The 26,886-nt window shown below is 40.3% G+C and overlaps 1 protein-coding gene across 6 annotated transcripts in view; it reads right to left on the bottom strand.

Moving 5' to 3' along the window:
• Nucleotides 1-26,886, bottom strand: part of atp11a (ATPase phospholipid transporting 11A) — a 147,880-nt gene that overhangs the window by 54,037 nt on the left and 66,957 nt on the right. For all 6 annotated transcript variants that reach the window (XM_072578122.1, XM_072578123.1, XM_072578125.1 and 3 more), the window contains exons 5-14: nucleotides 24,870-24,977; nucleotides 24,621-24,749; nucleotides 21,043-21,146; nucleotides 12,951-13,001; nucleotides 11,274-11,338; nucleotides 9,350-9,431; nucleotides 8,172-8,322; nucleotides 5,712-5,909; nucleotides 4,561-4,734; nucleotides 2,460-2,620 (exon numbers count right to left, since the gene is read on the bottom strand). In XM_072578122.1, coding sequence (XP_072434223.1) covers nucleotides 2,460-2,620; nucleotides 4,561-4,734; nucleotides 5,712-5,909; nucleotides 8,172-8,322; nucleotides 9,350-9,431; nucleotides 11,274-11,338; nucleotides 12,951-13,001; nucleotides 21,043-21,146; nucleotides 24,621-24,749; nucleotides 24,870-24,977 — 1,223 coding nt within the window. The remainder of the gene's footprint in view (nucleotides 1-2,459; nucleotides 2,621-4,560; nucleotides 4,735-5,711; nucleotides 5,910-8,171; nucleotides 8,323-9,349; nucleotides 9,432-11,273; nucleotides 11,339-12,950; nucleotides 13,002-21,042; nucleotides 21,147-24,620; nucleotides 24,750-24,869; nucleotides 24,978-26,886) is intronic.

The following is a 26,886-nucleotide window of genomic DNA, read 5'->3' as shown; positions in this document are numbered from 1 at the left end:
CACATGACTTACACATTTCAGAAGTACAAAGCGCTTATCGGTTCTTGTAATTTTCTTTGAAGTTTAGATTATGTTGTTATACAAGGAAATAAAACACATAGCATGATTCCACGAACCAGAATAAAAGTCTCACACCTAATTCTGCACTCAGACCTTTAAAATGAATCTGAAATTGGTCCCTTTGACTAAATACCTTTTGGAAATGTGCAGAATTTGGAGAAGTAGCTTGATTACTCTAGTTTGAAAGTTAGTTTAAGTGCACACTCAGAAAGGTCATTCTTAAGAACACAGTTCCTGCATACGTAACAAACAACAAGTCTTGTAACTCGTGACTGCTGAGAAATCACTCAGTCTGTCGTCGGGAGAGAGCTCAAAGAGAAAATGGCCCAGTTAATAAATCCTAAAGTTCATGAACTTAGTGCAGACTCACTCACAGCTAGAATAAGGTTTTCGCAGGTGGAATGTGATGTTGAAAAATGTGAAGTTAACATTTTGCCAGGAAGAAAAACAGAACAGCAGAGGTTGCCTTAAATGGTGATAGGTTGTGAAGCATTGATGTCTGAAGGCACCTGGATGTCCTTGTGCATGAATCACTGAAAGCTGATGTGTACGAGCAGCAGGAATACCTTTATTGCCAGTGGATTTCAGTACAGAAGTAAAGATGCCTTGCTGCAAATATATAGAGCATGTTGTTGCTGCACCTGGAGTATTATGCAGAGCTTTGGTCTTGTAATTTAAAGAACAATATACTTGCAATGAAGTGAGTGCAACGAGGGCATTCTAGAACTTGGAGGAATAATGGGCAGGTCATTTAGGACTGAGGAAAAAAGGAAACATCTTCACTCAGGCTGTGATGAATCTTTGGAAGTCTCTATACCAAACTGGAGGCTCGATCACCAAGTGTGCTGAAAACAGAGATTAATAGACTTCTACTAAAGACATCAATAGTATGGGATTATTTTCTTAGTGAGGGAATGAGTGTGCCATTGGATGAGGTAGTATTTGTTGCCATTCCTAGTTGCTCTTGAGATGGTTGCGGTAAACTGTCTTTTTGAACTGCTACGGTCCACATACTGCAGATGGATCCATAATGCTGTTGGGGCAGGCATTCCAGGACCTTGACCAAGCACCTATGAAGAAACACTAATACATTTCCAAGTCATGAAGGGTGAGTGGCATAGAGGGGAACTTGCAGGAGGTGGTGGTGGTATTCCCAGGAGTCCATTGCCCTTGTCCTTCAAGATGGTAGTCTTTGTGGCTTGGGAAGGTGCTGTCTAAGCAGCCTTATGAATCTCTGCAGTGCTCTGAGGCAGAAGATCAGTCATAATCTAGCTGAAAGGCAAGATCAAGGGGCCAAATACCTACTCCTGCTCTTATTTCCTATGTCCCTTCAGGATTTAAAATTTCTCTAGATGCTAAACATCTCCATTATTGGTACAGTTTTGTGTAAACATTCAATATTTAATGAGAAGTTGCCAACCGGGCAAATATTTCTTAAATCTAGCTATGACTGAAGGGATGAGAGTCAACATAATAGGTGGATACTGGACGTACTAGCAACAAACACAAAAGATAACAATGGCTGTTGCTATTTTTCTTGATAAACACTCGCAGGTGAAGTTATGTTCTATGTAATTGCAATAAGGGATCTCCTGAATAATGTATCACTATCCAGAGCTGAAAATAGACTACAATATCTTAGAGTCATAGAGATGTACAGCATGGAAACAGACCCTTTGGTCCAACTTGTCTATGCTGACCAGATATCCCAACCCAATCTAGTCCCACCTGCCACCACCTGGCCCATATCCCTCCAAACCCTTCCTATTCATATACCCATCCAGATGCCTTGTAAATGTTGCAATTGTACCAGCCTCCACGACTTCCTCTGGCAGCTCATGCCATACACTTATCACCCTCTGCGTGAAAAAGTTGCCCCTTAGGTTTCTTTTATATCTTTTCCCTCTCACCTCTAGTTCTGGACTCCCCAACCCCAGGGAAAAGACTTTGCCTATTTATCCTATCCATGCCCCTCATAATTTTGTAACCTCTATAAGGTCACCCCTCAGCCTCCGATGCACCAGGGAAGACGGCCCCAGCCTGTTCAGCCTCTCCCTGTAGCTCAAATCCTCCAACCCTGGCAACATCCTTGTAAATCTTTTCTGAACCCTTTCAAGTTTCACAACTTCCTTCCGATAGGAAGGAGACCAGAATTGCATGAAATATTCCAACAGTGGCCCAACCAATGTCCTGTACAGCTGCAACATGACCTCCCAACTCCTGTACTCAATACTCTGACCAATAAAGGAAACACCTTCTTCACTATCTTATCTACCTGCCACTCCACTTTCAAGGAGCTATGAACCTGCACTCCAAGGTCTCTTTGTTCAGCACATCTACAAAATAGTTTACTCCATTGTTCTCAAATCAGTCATAACCATTTTAAATTGTTTTAGTACCTCTTTACGCCCTCTACCAGGGCAATCTCATCTGGCGAAGAGGAAATGTAAACTGAGGATCTCCCATCCTGGTGTTGCTTCTGATAATCAGTCTCGTCTTCTCTTTTAACTTGGACTGTGTGACAAAGACACAATGCGCGGAAAAACAGCTCCTTTCTTTCCTAAAAGCAACACAACCAAGTGAATGATAGACCAGAAAACGGGAGGACAGAGCTCTTTGGCATTTGCATTTGGCATCTTCTACCCTTTTTTTGACATAGCTAAGCATAAAGGCTTTCTTGCTTGCTGCATTACTAACCTGAAAGATTTTTATCACAGATCTAATCTACAGGAAATGTGGCCTCACATACTTGCATTAGCACAAAAATTAATTCAAATTAAAACCGACCATCCCCTCAGCTTATATTATTCATTGTGGCATAATTAATACAACAGAGAGCAGTAATGGTTGGTTTTGTGACACTCTCTGCTAAACCTTCCACTTATTCTCTCTCAACAAGCATCCCCACACACACCCAGGCACAAAGCCAGCAAGTCACAGCCTGGCACTACACTGCCCTTCCCCTAAGCTGGGGCAGCACGGTGGCTCAGTGCTTAGCACTGCTGCCTCACAGCACCAGGGACAAGAGTTCGATTCCGGCCTCGGGCGACTGTCTGCATGGAGTTTGCACATTCTCCCCGTGTCTGCGTGGGTTTCCTCCGGGTGCTCCAGTTTCCTCCCACAGTCCAAAGATGTGCAGGTCAGGTGAACTGGCCATGCCAAATTGCCCATAGTGATAGAATGTGTTAGTTGAGGTAAATATAGGCTGGGGGAATGGGTCTGGGTGGATTACTCTTCAGACTGTTGGTGTGGACTAGTTGGACTAAAGAGCATGTTTCCATACTGTAGGGAATCTAATCTAATCTAGTTACATGTCTTTTTGGCACCAGTCTGCCAATTATGACCCATCACCAGTACTCTGTGGACCAGTCTACCAACGACACTTGGTCACCAATCTTCTCGGGTAGTGTTTCATTAGAGATCTTAACCTTCTAGTGGAAAACCATTCTGGATATGACAAAGGTGTCCCTGATTGAGTTTTGAGCCACCTCACCCTGTAGTTCTGTCAGGCTCTTGAACATAGAATTTACAGCACGTAAGGAGGCCAATGCACCTGCACCAGTTTTTTGACAGAGCTATCTACTTGTCCTACTCTCTCGTCTTTCTCTAATAACCCCAACAACTTCTCTTTTTCAAATATTTATCCAATTCCCTTTTGTAAGTTACTTTTTAATTTGCTTCCTTTTCGGGACACTGTTCCAGATCACAAGTTTTTACTGACAAGGAATTCTTCATTTAACCTCTTTGCCCTACATTTCAGCTTGGGCCATAGTACTGAGATGTTTAAAGTTTCATTGTTGACAGTTTATTTGGTTTAGTTTGACAGCTGGCTAGCAGAGTGCATAGTGCCCTGGAGACTTGGAGTGCTGGACTTTAATGATAATTGAAATTAAAGCAGCAAATGCTATTGCTAAAAGGATCAATTGATTTCTGACTTGTGTGTCATACACATGCATGCTGACTGGGTCATAAGCTGATTAAGTAAGATCCAGTTTGAATAGATTTTGTTGATTCATACTGATTATATCATAGTTTCTCTTCTGTCCCTGGTCGGCTACTGATAAAGCTGACACTACTTCCACTACTTCAGCTCATATGTCAAAGAAAACAGACATCTAACATGTTGGTGCTTTCTTTCAGCTGCACAGTTAAATGGGTGTATTTAATGTTCAATTTCCTCATGTTTGTTTCAATTAAGTCTTTGTGACTGAGCTGTCATGTATTAAATCACTACGGTTCAGTACAAAAAAGGTGACGGATAGTAATCCATGATTTCCTTGTGAGCAAAAATCTAAGTGTGAAGGGAAGTAGTGTTCAGTTCATGACCCTAAGTGATAGAGCAGCTCAAAGAATCATATGAACTGCTCCAAGGTCTCTTAATCCCTGTACAAAAAAAAATCTCTTATCCAAATTTACTGCAGCAAATCAATACCCTTCTAAACAATCTGAAGTCAATAGCTCAACACTTTCCTCTAATTTGATTCCAAATCATAGCCTTGCCTGATCAGCTATTCCAACAGGGGCATCAATGAAATCGATTGCTGCATTGCTGTAAAAGCTCTGGCCGTTAGATATGGAGTGCTGAACATGGACATGACCATCGATGCAGCACTCAATAAACTCCATGTTATTCTCAGTCAGGGTCCCTGTTTTGTCCGTAAAAACATATTCAACCTATAACAGAAACAAAAACATGGTTAGCAAGAAAAAGTATCAAGATCATAACGAGCAAACAACTCAGCACGAGAAGTATAACAAATACTTGGAAACCAAGTGACCAAGTTAGTGCATTACAGACATAGACTGGGTGAGCTGACAGCATGCAAAAGGGTGATTGGATTGCATTAGCACTGACAGGTTGAATAGATCACACGAACACAGAACAGGTGGAGGGGATTGGGATGACACTTAAGCTCAATAGATCACAGTGTCACTGTGCCTCAGGAACCCAAAAACTGACTCAAACTGGGCTGGACTGACCACTGGATTGCCATGCTGCAGTCTTCAGATTAACATATTCAAAGCATACTCTGTAGTCCAAAACAGATTTTTAAAGATTTCTCCATGTGAAACAGGGTTAATCCAATAGTCACAACATTACCAGCCCTTGCTGCACTCACACCCACACACATTCACACTGCCCACATGCTACTGAACATTCACTTAACCTCACACGCCTCAATCACTAAACCCCGCTCTATCCCATATCCTGACACTGCTTCCCAACCACATCACTTTGCTCACAGTGCAATCCCTTGCTCTGTCGCACTCACCGACCCCTTCACTCACTCCACCCACTCCAGTGTTTCTCCTTATCATCCCTTCTCATCCTCCAACAAACTCCTCTTCCTCAGTCCCACATCCTCACTTACCTCAACAATGCCCCACCAGCACCCAATTCTTCAACTCCTATTCATCCCTCTGCCTCAGCTGAACTCCCTGTTCAATCCAGCCTCTTGTCTATCTTCACATCACCTTCCACTCTTAGCCTCTGCCTTGCCTCATTGCTCTGCACTGCCTACCACCCCACTCCTGCCATCCCGACTCCCACACTCCCTCATTCTGGCCTTCCCTTATCCTCAAGATTCTAGAGTATTGCCTGTTTTGAGCAAAACTGGAATCTCTACTCCGAGGTGGTGGAGTCAACCTACCTGCCCCAACTCTTCATTCAGGTCCGACGTGTTGACGATTGGCCCTTCACAGATTTCATTGTCAAACATCTCCTCATCCCAAGAAATGAAATAGGAACCAAGAAACTTCTGCATTTCCACAGTGACATACATGGAGACGGGGATGATATAATTGAAAAGGACCATAAAGGCCAAAAAGTCTGTGAATGACGACAGGAACTAGAAAAAAGCAAAAAGAAAAGTTAAAAGCATGAAATTGATCTCGTCAATTTATTTAATAAAATATATATAGCTCTAAACATCTGTTCATAAGATGTAGAATAATGCATTATTGCATAAATGGGCAGGTTTGGATCAGTTGGAAGTTGCCCGGGAATAATGTTTGATCAGATTGGCAGTCTCCCATCACCTAACCGGCTGCTGAAGCTCCCATAACAAATCTACAAGTAACTACTGCGCACCAAAGGATCTCTCGCACTGCCAGGATTTAACAGTGCTGGGAGCTGTCTATGCAAAGTGCTCTGTCTGGATGAATGGAGGTGAGTGTGGCTGACAAGGTGTGATGTCTCTTCTCAATGGGTTCACTGGATCCATCAGAGGTACTCCCTTCCTCCCTGGACTCTGAAAGGCTACAGGCCCTGACAACATCCTACTAATAGTACTTTGTAGCAGCAAATCATGTCCCCCACAATTAGCTGCTCCCCTAGCCAAATCTTTTCATTTCAGCTACAATACTGCCATCTACCTGCCAATGTGGAAAATTGCTCAGACATGTCCTTTTGTACAAGGAGGACAAATCTGAATTTTATATTGTCATCTTTTATATTGCGAGGGTACATCAAGGTACCCTCGCAATACTAGTCAATGGGAATCTGTGGAAAAGGCTCCACTGGTTGTAAACCTACAAAGACAAAGGAAGATAGTTATTGGAGGTCAATTACATCAATCCCAGGACATCTCTGCAGAGTTCCTCAGGCTAGTAACCTAGAGCCAAACATTTTCAGCTGCTTCAAATGGTCAGAACTGGGGACGTTCACTGATGATTATACAACATTTGCAACTCTACAGAGACTGGAAGGAGCCCATACGCAGCAAAACCTGGACAACATTCAGGCTTGGGCTGCTAAGAGGCTAATTATATTTGGGCCATGCCAGTACCAGGCATCCACCATCTTTAATAAGATAGAATCCAATTATGTCCCTATGAAATTTAACGGCATGACTGAATCCCATTAATATTTCTAGAGGCTACCATTAACCAGTAACAGAACTCGAACAGCCATAAAGATACTGTGATGACAATAGCAAGTCAGTGGCTAGGAATTTGGACGTGAATAACTCACTTTCTGACTCCTCAAAGCCTGTCCACAAGATTCAAGTCAAAAGTGTGATGGACTACTCTCTACTGGCCTTGATGAGTGCAGCTCCAACAACAGTTAGGAAGCTTGACATCATCCAGAACAAAACAGCCCAGTTAATTGGCATCACGTCCACCATTTTCAAACTTTACCCTCTGACCACCTTCTTCAGAAAAAAAAATGCTTCACGAGAGGTAGAAGTCACTGGCTGGGTCACCACTGATGATCCATCCTAACTTCTCTTTGAACTGAGTGGTTTGCTATTCCATTTTGAAGGGCAGTTAAGAGTCAATCACATTGTAGTGAGTCTAGAGTCACCTCTAGGCCAGACCAGGTAAGGATGATAGATATAAAGGACACTACTGATACAGATTAGTTTTACCAACAATCATCAGTGATCACTTGGTCACCATTACACTAGCTTTGAGCTCCAGATTTTTTTTGATTGAATTCAAACCCACAACTTCAGAACATTAGCCTGGGATTCTGGATTAGTAACCCAATGATATTATCACAACAGCACCACCTTCATCTATGTGCACAGTGGCAGCAATACGGACCATCTACAAGATGCGCTGCAGTAACTCACTAAGTTTTCTCCCATTGTTTCTCCCCACTGTTCCTTCACTACCATTGTGTCAAAAACCTGTAACTCTCATCCTAACATGACGCCAGTATTTCAAGAAAACAGTTCATCACCAGCTTCTCAAGGGCAAAAAAAGGATGACCAATAAAATCTGGCCTAGTCAGCAATATTCACATCCCATGAAAGAAAGAGCGTGAGCCAAACTTCCCTCGCCAGGTATCAGTTTGGCATTCACCGAGAGTTTGCCACCTTATACCAGAGCGTGGAGAGTGCCCAAATTACTGTCAACCAACTGGCCATAAAATAGCTGAAACTGAGTCATACTCTGTCTGGTCAGGTATCTCCCATTAGCTCATTGGGCAGAGATCAGAATATCCCATAAAATTCTGAAGGGAGTGAAGTGTGGCTGGGATAGCAGTGAGGCTTAAGGGTTTGAAAGGACAACATTAAAGTCCAAAATACTGGAAGTACCCAGGCTGTCCCTAAATTCCAGAAGGATTTATAAAGGGCCGATAGCATCATGATGCTCTCACTTACCTTGTTTCTTTGCCTTTCTGCTTGCGTTTTCATGTTAAACCATGGTTCGTCTCGAACAGAATCACTTTGCCACGTGAATTTCAGGATTGTAGTTATCAAAGCTTTACTAATCAATATGCACAAGTATACAATCAGGAACATATTCATTGATCTGTTGAAGAAAAAGTCCAAATTACACAATAAAATTTTAACAGGCAACTTTAGAGACATAAAATGCAGGGCAAGTAGCATACCCCTTAATATGTTTCTATGTCATCTGGTGGGGTGACACTAAAAGCTTGCAATGTCATTGCATTGCTTTCAGGCCCTCAACAGTTATAGGCTAAATTTAGGATAATAATAGGGTCTCTCAGGCCAAGGTTTCCAATCACATCATTCAATCTACATAATGATCAATAGCCCCTACTCCATGTACCTCAGGCTACATGGCAATACCTCATTATATTTCCCAATCTATTTAACAATCTCAGTCCACTTGTACCAAGCTTCCTTTTTTTTTGTGAAGCATGTCTATTAGTCTCTTCAATAGAAAAATACTAAACAGTTTAATGGTCTAAGGATTGTGAAGCTGGAAGAGGCTACTGCGATAGAATGGAGCCAGACCATGGAATTAACTGAATTTGAAAGTTGTGGGATTGTTGGATAGGCAATGCACATAGGTCAGCGAGCACAAGGTGATGGGTAAAGAGGAATTCATGCTGTTATTGAGCAGAGTTTTGGATGTGTTGAAGTTTAAGAAAGGTGGGAGGCCAGGCAGCCCATGAGAATAGGGCAGCCCGGAGATAATTAAGCACATAAAAAGATTTCAGCACAGACAAGCTAAGACAAAATCAGAGGAGCAGGAACCATGGAAGTTGAAATTGGCTGTCTTAGTGATGGAGAGGCTTCTGAGGAGGGAAGCTCAGTTCAGCATTAAATTGGATGCCAAGGTTGTGAACATTTTGGTTCAGCTTGGAGTCAATGGCTCAGGAACTGAGTTTCTACTGATGATTCAAGACAACAGAACTAAACTATATGAGCCAAAATGTTTTCTCCAAAAATTAAAGGTGCAAGTGAAATACTAAAAAGAATAACTGCCCTTATAGCACCACAGGCAAACTTGATTTGGCATAATCTTATTATGTTACTTTTAGTTTCAATGTCATAGATTGTGAGCAACAAAGTCAACAAAACCTTACTTTTCTACAGCTGAACGTTTCTGTGATTTGGATTGATAATTTAATGCCATCTTAGTTTCCATGCCAGTATATATCGCCACACCTGAAATATGAACACAAGAATACAGCAACAGTTTCAAGAGGTCTCACACAAATTCAAATACAAAATCACACAGAGCTGGTAATTAATTAATTCTGACAATTACTGCACCAGATTGTAAACATAAGAACAGAAGAAATAGGAACAAGAAAGAGTAGGTCATTAGGCGCCTTGACCCTGCCCACCAGCCAATAAGTTATGGCTGGTCTGGTTGTGACCTTAATTCATTTTTTTTGACTGAACCCCATAACAATCAATTTTCTCGTAAATCAAAAAAACCCCTAACTAAGCCTCTGCTGCCCTGTGAGAGAAGGCATTCCTCCTCAGCCTCATCATAAAAGGGAGACCTGTTATTTTTAGACTGTTCCCCATGGTTTTAATTTTTTTCAAGATAGGAAGCATCCTCACAGTGTCCACCCATGAAGATCTTGTGTGTTCCAATTAGATCAGCTCTCAATCTTCTTACTCCAATGAGTCTAGGCCCAACTTGCTCAATCTTTCCTCAAAAGCCAATCGCCTCAATCCAGGAATCAGCATAGTGAATCTTCTAGGTACTCTCTCCAATGCAAGTCCATCCCTCCCTTAGTAAGGAGTCCAAAACTTTATGCAATATTCTGGGAGTGATCTCACCATGATCTGTACAGCTGCAGTAGGATGTCCTTACTTTTATACTCCAAATCCCTTGCAATAAAGGCCAACATTCCATTTACCTTCCTAATCACCTACTATACTAGCATGCTAACTTTTTGCAATTCACGTACAAGAACACTTGCATCTCTCTATACAGCATTATTATGCATCCATTCAAATAATATTTTGTATTTCTATTCTTTCTCTAAAGTAGAAAAAAGGTTACATTTTCCCACATTAGATTCCAATTACTAGATTTTTTTTTCTAGTTACTTTTAACTGTTTATAGCCTTTTGCTGACTCTTTGAGCCCCCTCGCAACTGCAACTCAACTGTCGATGTATGGTCAGCAAATTTGGCTACAATACACTCAGTCTCTTCATCTACGTCATGAGTGTCAATAGTAAATTTGAGACCCCAGCACTGATCCTTACATCACTCCATTAGTTGGAGTTTCCCAACCTGAGATTGACCCATTTACTCCAACTGTCTTTTCCCTGTTAAGTTAGCCAACCCTAATTCCATGCTAATATATCATCCACAACACCATGAGCTTATACTTCCCTTAGTAACTTTTTATGTGTAACCTAACGGAATGTCATTTGGAAAACTAAATATACATATCTGCTCATTCTGTTTTCTCCACCCTGTTTGTTACATCATCAGAAAACAAATTTCTTAAAATGATTTATCTTACCTAAAAGCATGATGACCCTGCGTGATTGTATTAAAGTTTTCCAAACATCCTGCCATTACCAACTTCATTACAAACTCCAGCGTGTTTCCAACGACTGATGCTAGATTAACTGGGCTACAGTTTCCTGATTTCTGTCTCCTTCCTTTCTTGAATAAAAGTGTTATATTTGCAGTTTCCCACTGTTAGAAATCATTTCACCAACCTATACTTTTGTTCATGAAGTTCAAAACTATAATATCATTTAAGTTTCATCAATGGAAAATTTACAATAATCTTACACATAAATTTGGACATCATTCCAACTGATAACATGTGAACCCTATTATAAACGTGTTTATCAGTGCAAAAATTCCCAGCTGTGTAATGAACCATCAAGATTTTCACCAAGGTCTTCAGATTTTTCATGTATTTTTGTTAAGTAGTATCACTGCACAAATTAACAAGGTCTGACTTTTTCCATTGCAAACAAACAAGCACACAAGCTAACTGATGTAATGAGGTTTCAAACATAGTTGTTACCATAAATACTTTGGGTATTTTTTAATGTTGCTCCCCTCAGTAGCACATTCTCTGATCCCAATGGCCTGTAATAAAATGAAAAATCATTGAGAAAATAAAGCCGTCAATAACTCCAGTTTTTATGAGGAATATCGGCAGATTCTTAAGCCCTCAAGTCAGACAAGATCTCCAGTCAGCTGCACTTCACCTAAAGGGGTTCTGTAGAACAGTACAGATGAGCTAAACTGGTCAGACATAGGACGGTCCTTTTAGCAGAAGGACATTCAACAGGACTACAGGAAATTACATCTTTCATGTTAAAATACTTTAGTGGGCAAAGGGTAAGGGTAGAGCAATGAGACATAGAAAAAACAGGGGTATAAAAGGCAGCAGATACATCATTATAAAGGTAGGTGGATCATCGTGATGTAGTGAAGAGTAAACAGAACAACTATTACAAGGATATATTAGGGACATGATAACAGATCACTTAGAAACGTTAACATGGATTTATGAAAGCAAATCATATTTGACAAACCATTTAAGAATTTTTTGAGGATGAAATGAACAATATGTATAAAGAGCAAGCAGTTAATGTAGCTTTTTAAATTTGCAAAAAGCATTCAATAATGCCATACAATGAGTTATCACACAAAGTATGCTCATGACATTGGGGCACTTTATGGGCACAGACCAAATATTGTTTAACAGAATAGAAGGTATGGATGAATAGGGCATTTTCAGGGTGGCAGGCAGTAAGTAATAAAATATTGCAAGGATCAGAATCTGAGCCTAAGTTATTTACCATCTAGAACAAATGACTATGATGAGGAGATTGAGTCTAGTATGTCCAGTTTGCTGACAGCACAAATTTAAATGGGAAAGTAAACTGCAAAATGGATCCAAGGAGGCTGTGAAAGGTGTGTGACAAGTTATGAGAATGAGTAAGAATGCGGCAGATAGAATATAACAACACAAATTCTGGGTTAATAGACTAGGAAACTTGGTGGCTGAGGGATTATTGATCTCTTTTTAAAAACTAGTTAAATTCCGCATTCGGCACTAAACCTTAATGTTAACTTGTGTTTTGTTTTCCTCTGGTTTTAGTCAGTGGTGAACAAGCTGAGGGTTAGTAACAGTTTTATAACTAGTTTGGCTAGTTAGAGCTGATTCCCAGGTCAGCATTGTCTTGTTCATGTCTCTAAAAGTTCAGTCACTATAAATGCGCACGGTTTTGCTTATGTACAAAGTTCAGCTGGAAGGAGTAATCACTTAACTCCAGGGAATGCAGTGCAGTGAGGGAAGAGTTGATGTTCTAGTCTCTAACAGAACACTAAGTGTTCTGAGAGAAGCAGGAGGAGACAACAAGATGCAAGACCTTAAGTCCAGAGGCATATATTGGGTAAGCTGGTAGGTGATGGGTGGGCAAGTTTTATGGTTTATTTTTCTCTAAATTAGGGAAGAGATTTAAATAGAACCTATCTCATGTCAGGTGAGAGAAAGGGGAGAGATCCGCAAATAGTCCATCTTATGGGTACTGTTCCTGTTTTTGATTTGAAGGAGTTTCTGATCTTTATATGCCATTTCGCATCAGAATTGTTGACATTTTTATTACACAGGAATATTAATAAATAACAAAAATAAATCTGAAAATAGACACTAAATGATGACAGATAAGATTAACTGAATTACACTTACCTTGCAATAGGTTCCTCTGTCTCATGGTAAATATTGATCCGGCCAACAAAACTGTAGATAAAAAAAAATTTCCAAGCATTGCCATTAACTGAGTGGTTTGTGCACGTTGAAAAAAACGAGTCCCAATTCTGAGAGATTTCTAAACTGTTGGGAAAGTGCAGGCATTTCAGCAATTCCCCTTGTTGCAGCCTCTCTCTGCTACAGTGAATGGTGATGGGATAAGACCATAAGACATAGGAGTGGAAGTAAGGCCATTCGGCTCATTGAGTCCACTCCGCCAATTAATCATGGTTGATGGGCATTTTAACTTCACATTTCAACATTCTCCCCATAGCCCTTAATTCCTTGTGACATCAAGAATTTATCAATCTCTGCCTTGAAGACATTTAGAATCCCGGCCTCCACTGCACTCCGCGGCAATGAATTCCACAGGCCCACCACTCTCTGGCTGAAGAAATACCTCAGCCTAACGCAAACAATTTCCGAGCGTCCACCCTTTCCAAGCCAAATATTATCTTGTAAGTTTCTATTAGGTCTCCCCTTAAACTTCTGAACTCTAATGAATACAATCCCAGGATCCTCAGCCGTTCCTCATATGTTAGACCTACCATTCCAGGGATCATCCGTGTGAATCTCCGCTGGACACGCTCCAGTGCCAGTATGTCCTTCCTGAGGTGTGGGGCCCAAAACTGGACACAGTACTCCAAATGGGGCCTAACCAGAGCTTTATGAAGTCTCAGTAGCATATCGCTGCTTTTATATTCCAACCCTCTTGAGATAAATGACAACATTGCATTCGCTTTCTTAATCACAGATTCAACCTGCATGTTTACCTTTAGAGAATCCTCGACTAGCACTCCCAGATCCTTTTGTACTTTGGCTTTATGAATTTTCTCACCGTTTAGAAAATAGCCCATGCTTGTATTCTTTTTTCCAAAGTGCAAGACCTCACATTTGCTTACGTTGAATTTCATCAGCCATTTCCTGGACCACTCTCCCAAACTGTCTAGATCCTTCTGCAGCCTCCCCACTTCCTCAGTACTACCTGCCTGTCCACATAACTTTGTATCCTCAGCAAACTTCGCTAGTATGCCCCCAGCCCCTTCATCCAGATCATTAATATATAACGTGAACAGCTGTGGCCCCAACACTGAACCCTGTGGGACACCGCTTGTCACCGACTGCCATCCGAAAAAGAACTTTTTATCCCAACTCTCTGTCTTCTGTCAGACAGCCAATCCTCAATCCATGCCAGTAGCTCACTTCGAACACCATGGGCCCTCACCTTGCTCAGCAGCCTCCCGTGTGGCACCTTATCAAAGGCCTTTTGGAAGTCTAGATAGACCACATCCACTGGGTTTCCCTGGTCTAACCTACTTGCCACCTCTTCATAAAATTCTAACAGGTTTGTCAGGCATAACCTCCCCTTACTAAATCCATGTTGACTTGTTCTAATCCGACCCTGCTCTTCCAAGAATTTAGAAACCTCATCCTTAACGATGGATTCTAGAATTTTACCAACAACAGAGGTTAGGCTAATTGGCCTATAATTTTCCATCTTTTGTCTTGATCCTTTCTTGAACAAGGGGGTTACAACAGCGATCTTCCAATCATCCAGGACTTTCCCTGACTCCAGTGACTTTTGAAAGATCTCAACCAACGCCTCCGCTATTTCCTCAGCCACCTCCCTCTGAACTCTAGGATGTAGCCCATTGGGGCCAGGAGATTTATCAATTTTAAGACCCTTTAGCTTTTCTAGCACTTTCTCTTTTGTAATGGCAACCATACTCAACTCAGCCCCCGAATGCCTTTAATTGTTGGTATATTACTCATGTCTTCCACTGTGAAGACTGACGCAAAGTACTTATTAAGTTCTCCAGCTATTTCCTTATCTCCCATCACTAGCCTTCCAGCATCAGTTTGAAGTGGCCCAATGTCTACTTTTGCCTGTCGTTTGTTTCTTATGTATTGAACGAAACTTTTACTATCATTTCTAATATTACTGGCTAGCCTACCTTCATATTTGATCCTCCCCTTCCTTATTTCTCTCTTTGTTATCCTCTGTTTGTTTTTGTAGCCTTCCCAATCTTCTGATTTCCCAGTGCTCTTGGCCACTTTATAGGATCTCTCTTTTTCTTTGATACATTTCCTGACTTCCTTTGTCAGCCATGGCTGTCTAATCCCTCCCCGGATAATCTTTCTTTTCTTGGGGATGAACCTCTGTATTGTGTCCTCAATTATACCCACAAACTCCTGGATTTTTGCTCCACTGTCTTCTCCGCTAGGCTCTGCTTCCAGTCGATTTTCGTTAGTTCCTCTCTCATGCCCTCAATTACCTTTATTTAACTGTAACACCATTACATCCGATTTTGCCTTCTCTCTTTCAAACTGCAGACTGAACTCTACCATATTATGATCGCTGTTTCCTAAGTGTTCCCTTACTTTAAGACCTTTTATAAAGTCTGGTTCATTACATAGCACTAGGTCCAGAATAGCCTGCTCCCTTGTGGACTCCATGACAAGCTGTTCCAAAAGGCCATCCTGTAAACATTCCATGAATTCCCTTTCTATGGATCCACTGGCAACATTGGTCCACCTGCATATTGAAGTCTCCCATGATCATCGTGACCTTGCCTTTCTGACATGCCTTCTCTATTTCCCGGTATGTTGCGCCCCTGGTCCTGACCACTGTTAGGAGGTCTGTACATAGCTCCCATTATGGTTTTTTTGCCTTTGTGGTTCCTCAATTCCACCCACACTGACTCCACATCATCCGACCCTATGTCATTCAGTGCCATAGATTTAATTTTGTTCTTAACTAACAAGGCAACCCCGCCCCCTCTGCCCACCTCCCTGTCTTTTCAATAAGTTGTAAATTCTTGGATGTTTAACTGCCAGTCCTGAACCCCCTGCAACCACGTCTCTGTGATGCCTACCATATCATAATCATTCACTATGATCTGTGCCGTTAGTTCATCTACTTTGTTACGAATGCTACGAGCATTCAGGTAAAGTGCCTTAATGTTAACTTTCTTATCATTAGAGATATTGGAAGTCATAAGAAGTCCTAAGTTATCCTTCCTTTTTGCTGCATTCCTAGTCTGCCTCAAGCTTAAATCTACCTGCACACATGATATCCTGCTGCTTATCTTTCCATTTATCACTGTTTTCATTTAATAGACTCACTTGACACCTGACACTGATTCCAAAATGTTCCCTGTGGACTAAATGCTTCAATAAGAAAAGTACAAAAACTGGAGAAACCCGGAGGTTGAAGAGTCTTAAAAAATTACCTTACACAGGATATTCTGAGCCATCAGCTTGGCTTTGAAAAGATTGGGGTGATAAATGATAGGATGGAACTGCTGGCTAAATTAATTGTAGCCAAGTATGAAATTAAAATTAAATTATTTAATAAACCTGGAATTAAGAACTAGTCTCAGTAACAGTGACCTTCAGACTCACTCAATGTAGTCAAATCTTATCCACGACTGAAATGGTATTTGTGCCAAGCAGTACGGTGAAGTAAAAAAGATATGAAACCAGAGCGATGGCCTGACATCAGTCTAGACAACAGGAACACTAACAACACATCCAGAGCAGTTAACTGTGCAAATTCCACTTTACCAACATTTTGGGGCTGCTTACAAAGTTGATAAAACTGTCCAACAGACTGCGCAAGCAATAGCCCGAGTTACAGGAAATATCCCAGAAACCTCTAACATTAATATAAAACTGGAAAGTGTTCAGAAAAACTCAGTAGGACGAGTAGCACCTATCAGAGCAAAAATCAGTTAACATTATGATTTGAAATGACTTATACAGTCATAGAATCATGGACTTATACAGCACAGAAACAGACCTTTCAGTCCAACTCGTCCTTCTAAACACTTCTTATTCATCTACCCATACAGATACCTTTTAGATTTTGTAATTATACCTACCTCCATAACCTCGTCTGGCAGCTCGCTCCATACACGCACCACCTTCTGCGTGAAAAAGTTGCCCCTTAGGTCCCTTCTAAATCTTTCCCCTCTCACCATAAACCAATGGCCTCCAGCTTAGGACTCCCCTACCCTGAGATAAAGGCATTGGCTATTCACTCTATCCATGCCCCTCATGATTTTATAAACCTCAAAAAGGTTACCCCTCAGCCTCCAATGCCCCAGGGGAAAAAAGCCCCAGCCTCTTAAGCCTCTCTGTATAGCTCAAACCCTCCAATCCTGACAACAACCTTGTAAACTTTTTCTGATCCCTTTCAAGTTTCACAATATTGGTCCTGACAAATGACAAAGAGTGTGGTAATAGTTGTAGCAAAAAAAAAAGCATATGTTGAGAATAAAGGCAAAATAATAAGTCACTCTGACTTAAAGCACAGACATGAAAACAAGAGAGAGACTGGAACTTAGCAAAATAAAATCAAAAATGGAGGACAAAGTGAGTACTGGAAGCAGTGACTACCATACAGACCTTGTGGAGGCAAGTCCAATGTTTGAACTAATAATACAATCCAATGTGTTATGTGGTACCAAAACCATACTAAATAGACAGATTCAACAGCTCAAAAGTGAACATCCATGAGCCCCTTGTGGGCCTGCATCAGCAGCAATGTATTCAACCACAACCTGCAACAACATGGCCAAGAATATCACTCATTCAACGATTCTCTTCAAGTTTAGGAATCAACCCTTCCCAATGAGGATTGTAGGATAGCATGCCAGACGCAGCACCAGGCAGACTTAAAAATGAGATTCAACCTCATAACACTGCACACAGACTCCAATATGTGCTAAACAATGTAAGAAATAACAACAGACATAATCAAAGGATCAGATCAAGCTTTTCAATCCTGACTCATTCAATTGTGAGTTGTGGTGGATAATTAAATTAACTGGAGGAAGAAAATTTCTCCAAATTCCCCATTCTCAATTAATGCAAAACCGGCACATCGGTGCAAAGGAAAATTCTAAATAATTTTCAAACAGGTTGATGATTCGTTTTGGCTTTCTCCTGGAGTTGATTCAATGCTGCCGTTAATTTGATACCCAGGAAGAAAAGACTTAGAGTAACACATTAAGCACACTGTGTGTCTGCATTCTGCAGTATTTTCTTCTGTCTTGGAACAGCTCATTAGCCTGAAGACAAAGGCTTGAGAGGTCTGAGCAGGAGTCTGTCTTGTTTTAACTGCCTGTCATATGTATGCAGAAGGGCTTGCAAATTGATAATAGATCTATTAGTCATATTATGAATGTTCCTTCCACAGCCATCAAGTCCTGGAATCAGACTCAAACCCAGCATTTCTGGCTCAAAGGCAGGGATACTATTCATAATGCCATAAGACATCCTCAGTTCAACTCATTCCACTTAGTAACAGGAAATGCTGGATACAGCAAAAAAAATGGGCCCCGTCAGTAGCACTGAAGATTTGGGCTCTAGAATTAGCTATGACCCTAGCTAAGTTGTTCCAGCACGTCAATAACATTGGCATATACCCAACAATATAGTTTTATCCACAAATCACAACAAATCTAATCTGGCCAATTACCACTATTGCAGCCCACTCTCAGTCATTTGCAAAGTGATGAACATGCTGATGACAGCAGCATCAATGGCACTTACTCAGCAATAACCCTGTTAATGATCCTCAGTTTGGTTTGTGTTAGAAGCACTCAGATGTTGACTGACTGCAGCAATACAGATGAGGTGAATCCCAGAGGTGAGTTAGGAATGACTGCTCTTGACCAAGTATGACATCAAGGAACTCTAGTAAAATTGAAGCCAATGAGAATTCAGGGTAGAACTCAATCCTGTTTGGAACTCAAAGAAAGATGGTTATTGAAAGCCAATCATCTCAGCCCCAAGAGAACTTTTTCACTTTTGAAGTTTTTCAGGGCAGTGTTAAAGACCTGACCATCTTGTGTTGCTTTGTCAATAGCTTCCTTTCCAATGTAAGGTCAGAAGTGGAATTTTCACTGGTGATTGCAGAATGTTTAGCACCGCTTGTGACCTCAGATACTGAAACAGCCCTACTTGAAATTAAGAGAAATTTTGACAAACTAGGAACTTATGTTGATAAGTGGCAAGCAAACTTTGCATGACACAAATGTCAGGCAATGAACACCCCTAAAAAAAAAAGAGTATCTGACCTTGACATTTAATGGCATTACCATCGCTGAATCCCCCAATAATAACTGGGGGTTACCATTAACAAAGAACTGCTGGACCAGTCATAAAAATACAAGAACAGTCAGAGACTAGGGACTTCTGCAGTGAGTAAGTAACTGATCTCCTAAACAGATCTCATTTCTACCACTGACAAGGTCAAGGTCAGGTAAGGTGATTGAATATTCCACAGTTGTCAGATGGATTGCAGAACCAACAACTCAAGAAGTTCAACAGTGCCTAAAATAAAGAAGCCTATTTGATCAGCACCCTATTCACCACATTAACATTTACTCCATCTACCATAGGCACACATTAGTAGCAGGATATATCATTTATATAATGCACTGTTGCAACTCGAGAAGTCTCTCTCAATACCCAGCCATATCTCCACCACCCGAAAGAACGATAGCAGAAACATTAGAACACCACCTACAATTTCCCTAGGAGCCACACACCATCCTGATTTGAACGACATTGTCGTTTTTGCAATGTTGCCTGGTTAAAATCCTGGAATTCCCTTCTAAACAGAACACCTGATGGATAGAAGCTTGTCAAGTAGGCAACACAGCACCACCTTCTCAAGGACAATTAGGGATGAGCAATAGCCTTGCCAGCAATGCAGACATCCATGAAAGATTAAAAAAAAACTTCAGCTGAACCAAACAGCACTTTATAAAAGAGTCATCCTAATGTCTTTCATGTTTCACTATATGCATCTATTTATGCAGTCCAGGATGCCGTAAGTTTTGATTTTTAAATCACTTTCACAATTTGCCATCTTCAATGATTTGCACACAAATAGCCTCAGGTCTCTCTGTTTCTGCACTTCCTTTCAAATTACACTCGGTTTATACTGAATATCCTTGTTTTTCCTACCAAAATGTTATACATCATACATAACTGTCCACTTTTCTTTGAAGTCTATTACAATTCTCCCTATTGTTCATAATATTTCCAAGTTTGGTGTCATTTTGTACATAAAGATCAAGAAAAGCAGCAAACTAGTGCTGATGCGTGTGTACGTGCATGTGTGTGTTGGGGGGGGAAGTGGTGGTTGTTGCTGTACACCTTCCTTCCTCCAATCCCATTTCACCTTCCCCTTTTAAGTCACTTTATAGAACCTACTTTGGCTACGCTTCTGACTGTTCGTCTCCTTATAAGGTTCAATGCCATTTTGGTTTGTGATGCTCCTATGAAATGTCTTGGAATGTTTCATTACGTTGAACTATTATATAAAGGTTGTTGTTGCTTCAGTCCAAAAACTACCCCACTATCCCCTATTTCCTTTCACTCAGTTAACTTTGTCCCCCTTTAGCTGCTGATAGTATAAAAGGTACACTGACAACTATGAGGATCAACTTTGCCAGCAAGGCAATTATGTGCAGTTCTTTTTGTATTAGATGCCTTTTGTAAATCTATGCACACTGCATCAATTGCATTACTCTCATTAACATTTTCTGCTATCTTACCAGAAACTGCAACCAGATTAAACATTAATTCATCGTAAAAATTTTAAATTACTTCCTTTTAAATATATTGGAAATGAACAGGGAATGGGCAGATGGTAGAGATTACACAAGGTAGTTGTTCGAGGATACTGGGTAAAAATAATAGAATATCTTTAAACTTAGTGGGACATTAAAAGATACAGAAAATGATCAGGAGAATTAGATTGAGGTTACAGGCAGTGGAGGGAAAATGGGGTTTGACTTGTCGGAATGTAGTAAAATCTCAAATAGTCTTAATGCAGCTGAAATGTAATTTGAAAAAGTGTCCACAAAAGCTGCAATATATGGATTGAAAGATCAATAACCAGGCCTGCAGCTTATTGCTTAACCAAATGAGAATTTAAACTCCAAGTTGTCAGATTAACATTCCAAATCATCACTATGTAATCCAACCCCAGGACATCCATTCAGAGACTCACTTGTAAAGATCAGGCTGTGGCTGTTCACATTCAATGGTGGCATTCAAAGTGTCCACTTCTGCCTCAGTTCGCAATGCTTTTGTATCTTGAACAGCTTGATAAGTCTGTTGGAAGAAAAGCAAATCCGGAAATATCTGCTGTCTGACATCAGGCCTGCCCGAGGTAAAAATTCTATCCAGAATCTTCCTCAACTATGTTGCTGCACAGTGTAACATTAAATTACTAACTTGCTCAATCAGCAGGGAATAATTATGAGAAGATCAGTGATATATAACTCTAAAAATTGACCATCATGTCAAATGATTTGAATGATGCATGATCAGAATGCAAATTGAGAATTATTGTATAAATCATTACCAATTACACACACTGGTTAACATTACAAGCTTACACACTGGTTAACAATTATGATCTGAAGCTTTAAAAGATAACATTGAAAATGTTAATTTTTTTCAATGTTAGTGTTAATGTCACTGCTTTAAGCAAACTTTAGCACAAAATCAAATATTCTGCTCTTAAACCAGAATGTGATTTACTCCAAGCACCTAAATGGGACAGAACTAAAAGCTGTGCGTCAGAAATGTTGAAAGAAAAATTGCTATAATCATAATCTGGAATCCACGCACTGCAAATACAACAATTACCTTATTTTGTTCACAGAAAATTGACAAAGGTAACACAAAAACTTCATTTATCGTTTTATGTTGGAGCATAAGCTTCTACAGTAAGGGATAAGGCATAGAAAGGGGAAAACGCATATCTAATGCTGAGGCTTGATACTCCACAAACCTGAGAAGTATATAGAAAAAGAAATGAAAGTGATATTTGGGAAGTAACAGATGAGATCAATAGTAAAAGCTTATCTAGTTTACTAAGGCCCTTTATGGAAGGAAATCTGCCTTCCGAAACTGACCTGGCCAACACACTTGTTGAAACTAAAAGCCACTGTTTCAGAGCAAAACTTAGGATGGTGCAACAAATGCTGTTTGCCAGTGATATAAACATTCCCTCAAAAAAAACCTGTGTTTTCTGTATCTTGTGCTGCCAGTCCTTCTCCATTCACCTCAATTCTGATTGGCAGGTCCACTTCCACAGGCAATTCACAGTCCTTTACATAGCATTTTCCAGGAGCACAGGGTTTGATATCCTACAACATGTACACCCAAGTTCTGTGACAGGAAGTGAGTCATGACTGGAAACAGTAAATCCAACCTCAATAGTTTGGGGAAAGACAGCCATGGATTGTGAAGACACGTTATAAAGGATGTGTGAACTGAGCAGTTTGAAAATACTGTCTTGATTACACAAAGTCAATATGGATTTATAGAAAGGAATATGACTGACAAACCTACTAGAGGTTTATTGAGAAGGTAAATAGTAGAAGAGATGAGGGGAGTAGCAGCAGAAATGGATTTTCAGGAAGTCCCACGTAAGGCATATTGTGTGAAAGCACACAGGATTGGGGATAATATACTGATATGGATTGAGAATCAGTTAAGAGACAGGAAAATGAGAATAAGAATAAATGGAACTTTTTTGGGAATGGAAGGTGGTGATAAGTAAGGTATAGCAGTGATCTGTAAGTGGGCTCCGGCTATTCACAACATATAATGATGATTTAGATGAGGAAATATTTACAAGTTACACAACTTTAAAAATAGCTGAGAGTGAGAGTAATGAGGAGGATGTAAAGAGGCTTCAGGGTGATTTTGAGGTAAGTTGGCAAAAATATAGAATATGCTGTATAACATGGATGAATTTGAAGTTGTCTTCTTCAGTAGGAAAAACAGAATGGTGGTCTATTGGAAATGTGATGTACAAAAAGATTTGAGTGCCCTTGTATAACAGTCATTGAAAATGAGCACGAGGAAGGCAAATGATATATTGGCCTCCATTGCAAGAGGGTTTTATCACAGATGCAAGGAATTCTTAAATGCAGCTGTTCAGCACCTTGGTGAGACCACACCTTTTGGTTGCCTTACTTATGGAAAGGTATGCCAGATTGATTCATGAGATGGCAGGAAACTGGGTAGTCAGGGCCTGCATTCACTGGATTTTCGAAGATTACAGGGATCTCACTGAAACATTTAACATTCTTACAGGGCTGGACAGACCAGATGCAGAGTCAATGTTTCCCCTCGCTCGGAAATCCAACACAAGGGGTCAAAGTGTCAGGATATGTAGTCGCTCACTTTGGAAGGAGATGAGAAAAAGTTTCTTCGCTAAAGGCGAATGAACCTTGTAATTCTCTACCACAGAAGGCTGTGGAAGCAAAGCAAAAAAAAAAAACCCAACATATTTATAAAAGCTAAAAACGTTAAGGGAAATGATAAGAGAGCAGGAACGTGAGATAGAGCAGAACAACCTATTTCTTCCTTACATTTCCTATGTCTCCAAGCACATTCACAACTGGAGAGGAAGGGGAAGTTGGCGGTGACTTGTTAGGTTAAAGTGGCCAAAGGTTAAAACTATTAGGAGAAGTGATGATGACAGATTTGAAGAACCTGAAACTGAACAGACAGAACAGTTGACGACATCTGTTAACCGTAGAGCAAGAAAGAGAAGTTGAATGGTCAGCAATTTAGTAGTATAGGGTTGAGGGAAAAGGGGTGCATGTCATGGAAAAGATAGCAGAGAAATACAAGAGAGATTAGAAAATAAAAATGCAAGCTCAGCACAAGTGCACAATCTGAAAAGGTTGAGCCTAATGGGGGCATACTGGAGAAAAGGAGCAGCAAAGGTAGCAGAGTGGATGCTCTCAATCTTACTTACAATGAAATGAATGAGCTGCTTTCATTTGGGAGTGGGTGAGGGTGAAAGAGATGGGAATTTAAGATGGATGGCAATTGAGAAAAGAAATCGGGGTTATCTTTGCATTTCAGCATGAGGCTGGAAGACGGAGACGTATTGGCAGATGTGAATAGGCATAATAGTGCTTTAGTGGTCTATCCAAATCCAGCTAAACTAGGTAGCCATGATATCCTTTCATGTTTGTGGACTTAAGTGAATTGCAATGAAGGGCGTCTCAGGTATGGTCAGAGTTAAAAAGAGTGGTGTTTTAATGGGATCTATGGCATCAAAACTGGAAGCGAGAATGTTTCACGAGATCAGTTATTGCCAAAATGTCTTGCTAAAGGGAAAAGTAACAATTAGGCCACTGAAGTGCATTTGTAAGTGAAATTAAAGAGCTTTTCTTTCATAGACAGAAATAGATGGAGGGGAGTTTGGGAAGGGGAAAGGGATGAAGCATTAGAAGTCTTGGCTGTGGTTGATGTGAAGGGAGTAATGAAACTACATGTGATTAAAGTCTCTTCTCTTGGAGTGCGTGGCTCCAGCTCTTGATCACTGCTCATGTGTGAATTACAGGATTATACTCAATTGTGAATCTACGGGAAGAGCAGGAAAACTGGCAAACAACAGTAATTTTTGACCATTACTCTGAACAGACGAGACATGAGTGAAGTGGAAAAAGTAGCTAAGTGAATTATATTAAGAGATAATTGATTAAAAGATTGAAATAAGAGATACTTATCACAGGCTGGCTTCTACAGCAAGAATATGGCTGTTCAGTTTCTTACCTTCGTACTTGATTCACCATCTAGGCTGGCTGTAGTGACAAAACATGTTCCATCATCACTGCTCGAAGACAAGAAGACCATGTCACATGGAAAAGTTTCATTCTCCTTGGTCATCACAATGTCTCCAACCTACAGCAATTTTACGAACATTATCAAAAACAAATTGTGCACTGTCTGTTCCCACCAAACCTTCCACATTAATTCTAACGCACCACACCACCTGAACACATGCCCAAGCAGCTTTTTTACCTGCAATTTTCTGCTCTGTTTTTGAACTACTTTGCCACCCTGGATGACGTGAACAGGACATCTATTCACTGCGTTATCTGCTTTATGCCGAAGCCAATCCTCATATCCCTGTGGGTAGACATTGAGCAGAGTGTGTTACACAGGAAATATCACGGAATGTATAAACCACCCATTGATCTGAGTAAAGTGCAAAATATGAAAGGCAATGATAAGGTAAACACAAACATTTTCAGATCAAAGGGCTACATAGAATAATTGCAGCAAAGAAGGTGGTCTCTCAGCCTATAGTGTCTGGAGTGGCTCTCCAGAATAATTCACTCAATGTTATTTCCACCCCAAACTGTAACTAGGCAGGTTAATGCTATGTCAGTTATGCCATCACTGTTGGGGGTAAGTAAGTGGTGGATATAAATTGATCTGTTGTCTTTAATCAAGTACAAAAAAGGACTACAGGGATAATGAGTGAATACTGGCAGTATATAATGCTGATCTCTGATTAAATCTAACAAGAACTAAGGTTATGTCTCGTTCCATATTTCACATCAGGTTTTCATATCTTACACATGGTAGCAGAGCACAGTTGCCTAAAAGATGAGGATTGGAAGTTAAGAAATTATTTTAAGACTGAAGTTTGCAACGAGAGTTACTTTCAAGAAGAATAGTTGAAACTGAAAGAAACGTATGGTTTCCCACTGATGTTCTGTGAATCTCTGAACCAATGGTAAAATAAAGTAGCAATTGTTGATACAGGTTACCTCCTTACCAACCAGAAAACAAGGCGTGGCACTGGCACTGCCACTCAAAATTTATAAAACACAAAATCAGGTGCAGGTATTTTCAGAGCTATGGTCTCATCAGTTGGCTTCTGAGGAAGGTTTGGGTAAACTGCTAAACAAGATTAATAATTGATGTCAAAAGGATATGGGTAGACCACAGTTAAGGCTGAGATGAGGAGAAATTCCTTTACCCAGAGTTTGCTAAGTCTGTATCTCTGCCGCAGAAAGAGCGAGCGTGAGCCTAAGCATTGAATATTTCAAACAATAAGTTAGATATAGCTCTTAGGGCGAAAGGGATCAAGCAGTATGGGGAGAAAACAGCAATAGGGTATTGAGTTGGATGATCAGCCATGATCATATTGACGGGTGGAGCAGACCAAAGGGCTGAATGGCCTACTCCCACCCTTATTGTCTATATTTCTATGTGATAACTCAAGTAATCCATTAAAATTTATAAATGAAATGCATACAAATCATGTTCTATAAAATGGGTATGCAGCATTCAGAATTTGTTAAATTTAGAATGACAGAGAATATGTATGGATTTTCACAGTTACATACAAATTTGCAGAAACTTGATTTGGAAAATCCTGGTTCAGTGTGTGTTTGCAAATTGCAGTATTGTCACACATGGATCAGCACCTGGGCTAAACTGATTCTCAGAAGGAGATGTGCTTCTGGATCAGATATCTGATACTTTAAAACAAAAAAACACGGAAAAACAAAAATTTCCAGCCACCATCAGGTACACTTTGGAATCTCAAGATGATGGAAGACTCCATGCTCACAGCATTTCAAGACTGCGCAGATATGAGGCACAGACGTTAACCGAACAAAGGAATTGCATACAAAAAAAAAAGGAAAGAGATCCTTTTGACAGATCTGGCAGATGACAAGAATGCAGTAATAATAATATAGGAATGTATCCTAGAAATGTCTGGGGAATTACCAACAAGAGTTTTAGATGTGAGTCAGAACATTGATAGGTGGCAAATTTTCCAAAATTGAATTAAAAAATCACACAACACCAGGTTATAGTTTAACAGGTTTATTTGGAAGCACTAGCTTTTGGACTGCTGCTCCTTCATCAGGTAGCTTTGGAAGAGGATCATAAGACACAGAATTTATAGAAAAGATTACAGTGTCATGCAACTGAAATAATATATTGAACAAACATAGGTTGCTGTTAAGTCTTTCATCTTTAAGATTGGGTTGCAGGTTTTGGTTCATTTATATGCAAA

The sequence above is a fragment of the Chiloscyllium punctatum genome, chromosome 9 (genome assembly GCF_047496795.1).
Source record: "Chiloscyllium punctatum isolate Juve2018m chromosome 9, sChiPun1.3, whole genome shotgun sequence".
Classification (NCBI taxonomy): domain Eukaryota; kingdom Metazoa; phylum Chordata; class Chondrichthyes; order Orectolobiformes; family Hemiscylliidae; genus Chiloscyllium; species Chiloscyllium punctatum.
Note: the sequence above shows the minus strand (reverse complement) of the source record. Positions and strands in the feature narration are given on the sequence as shown.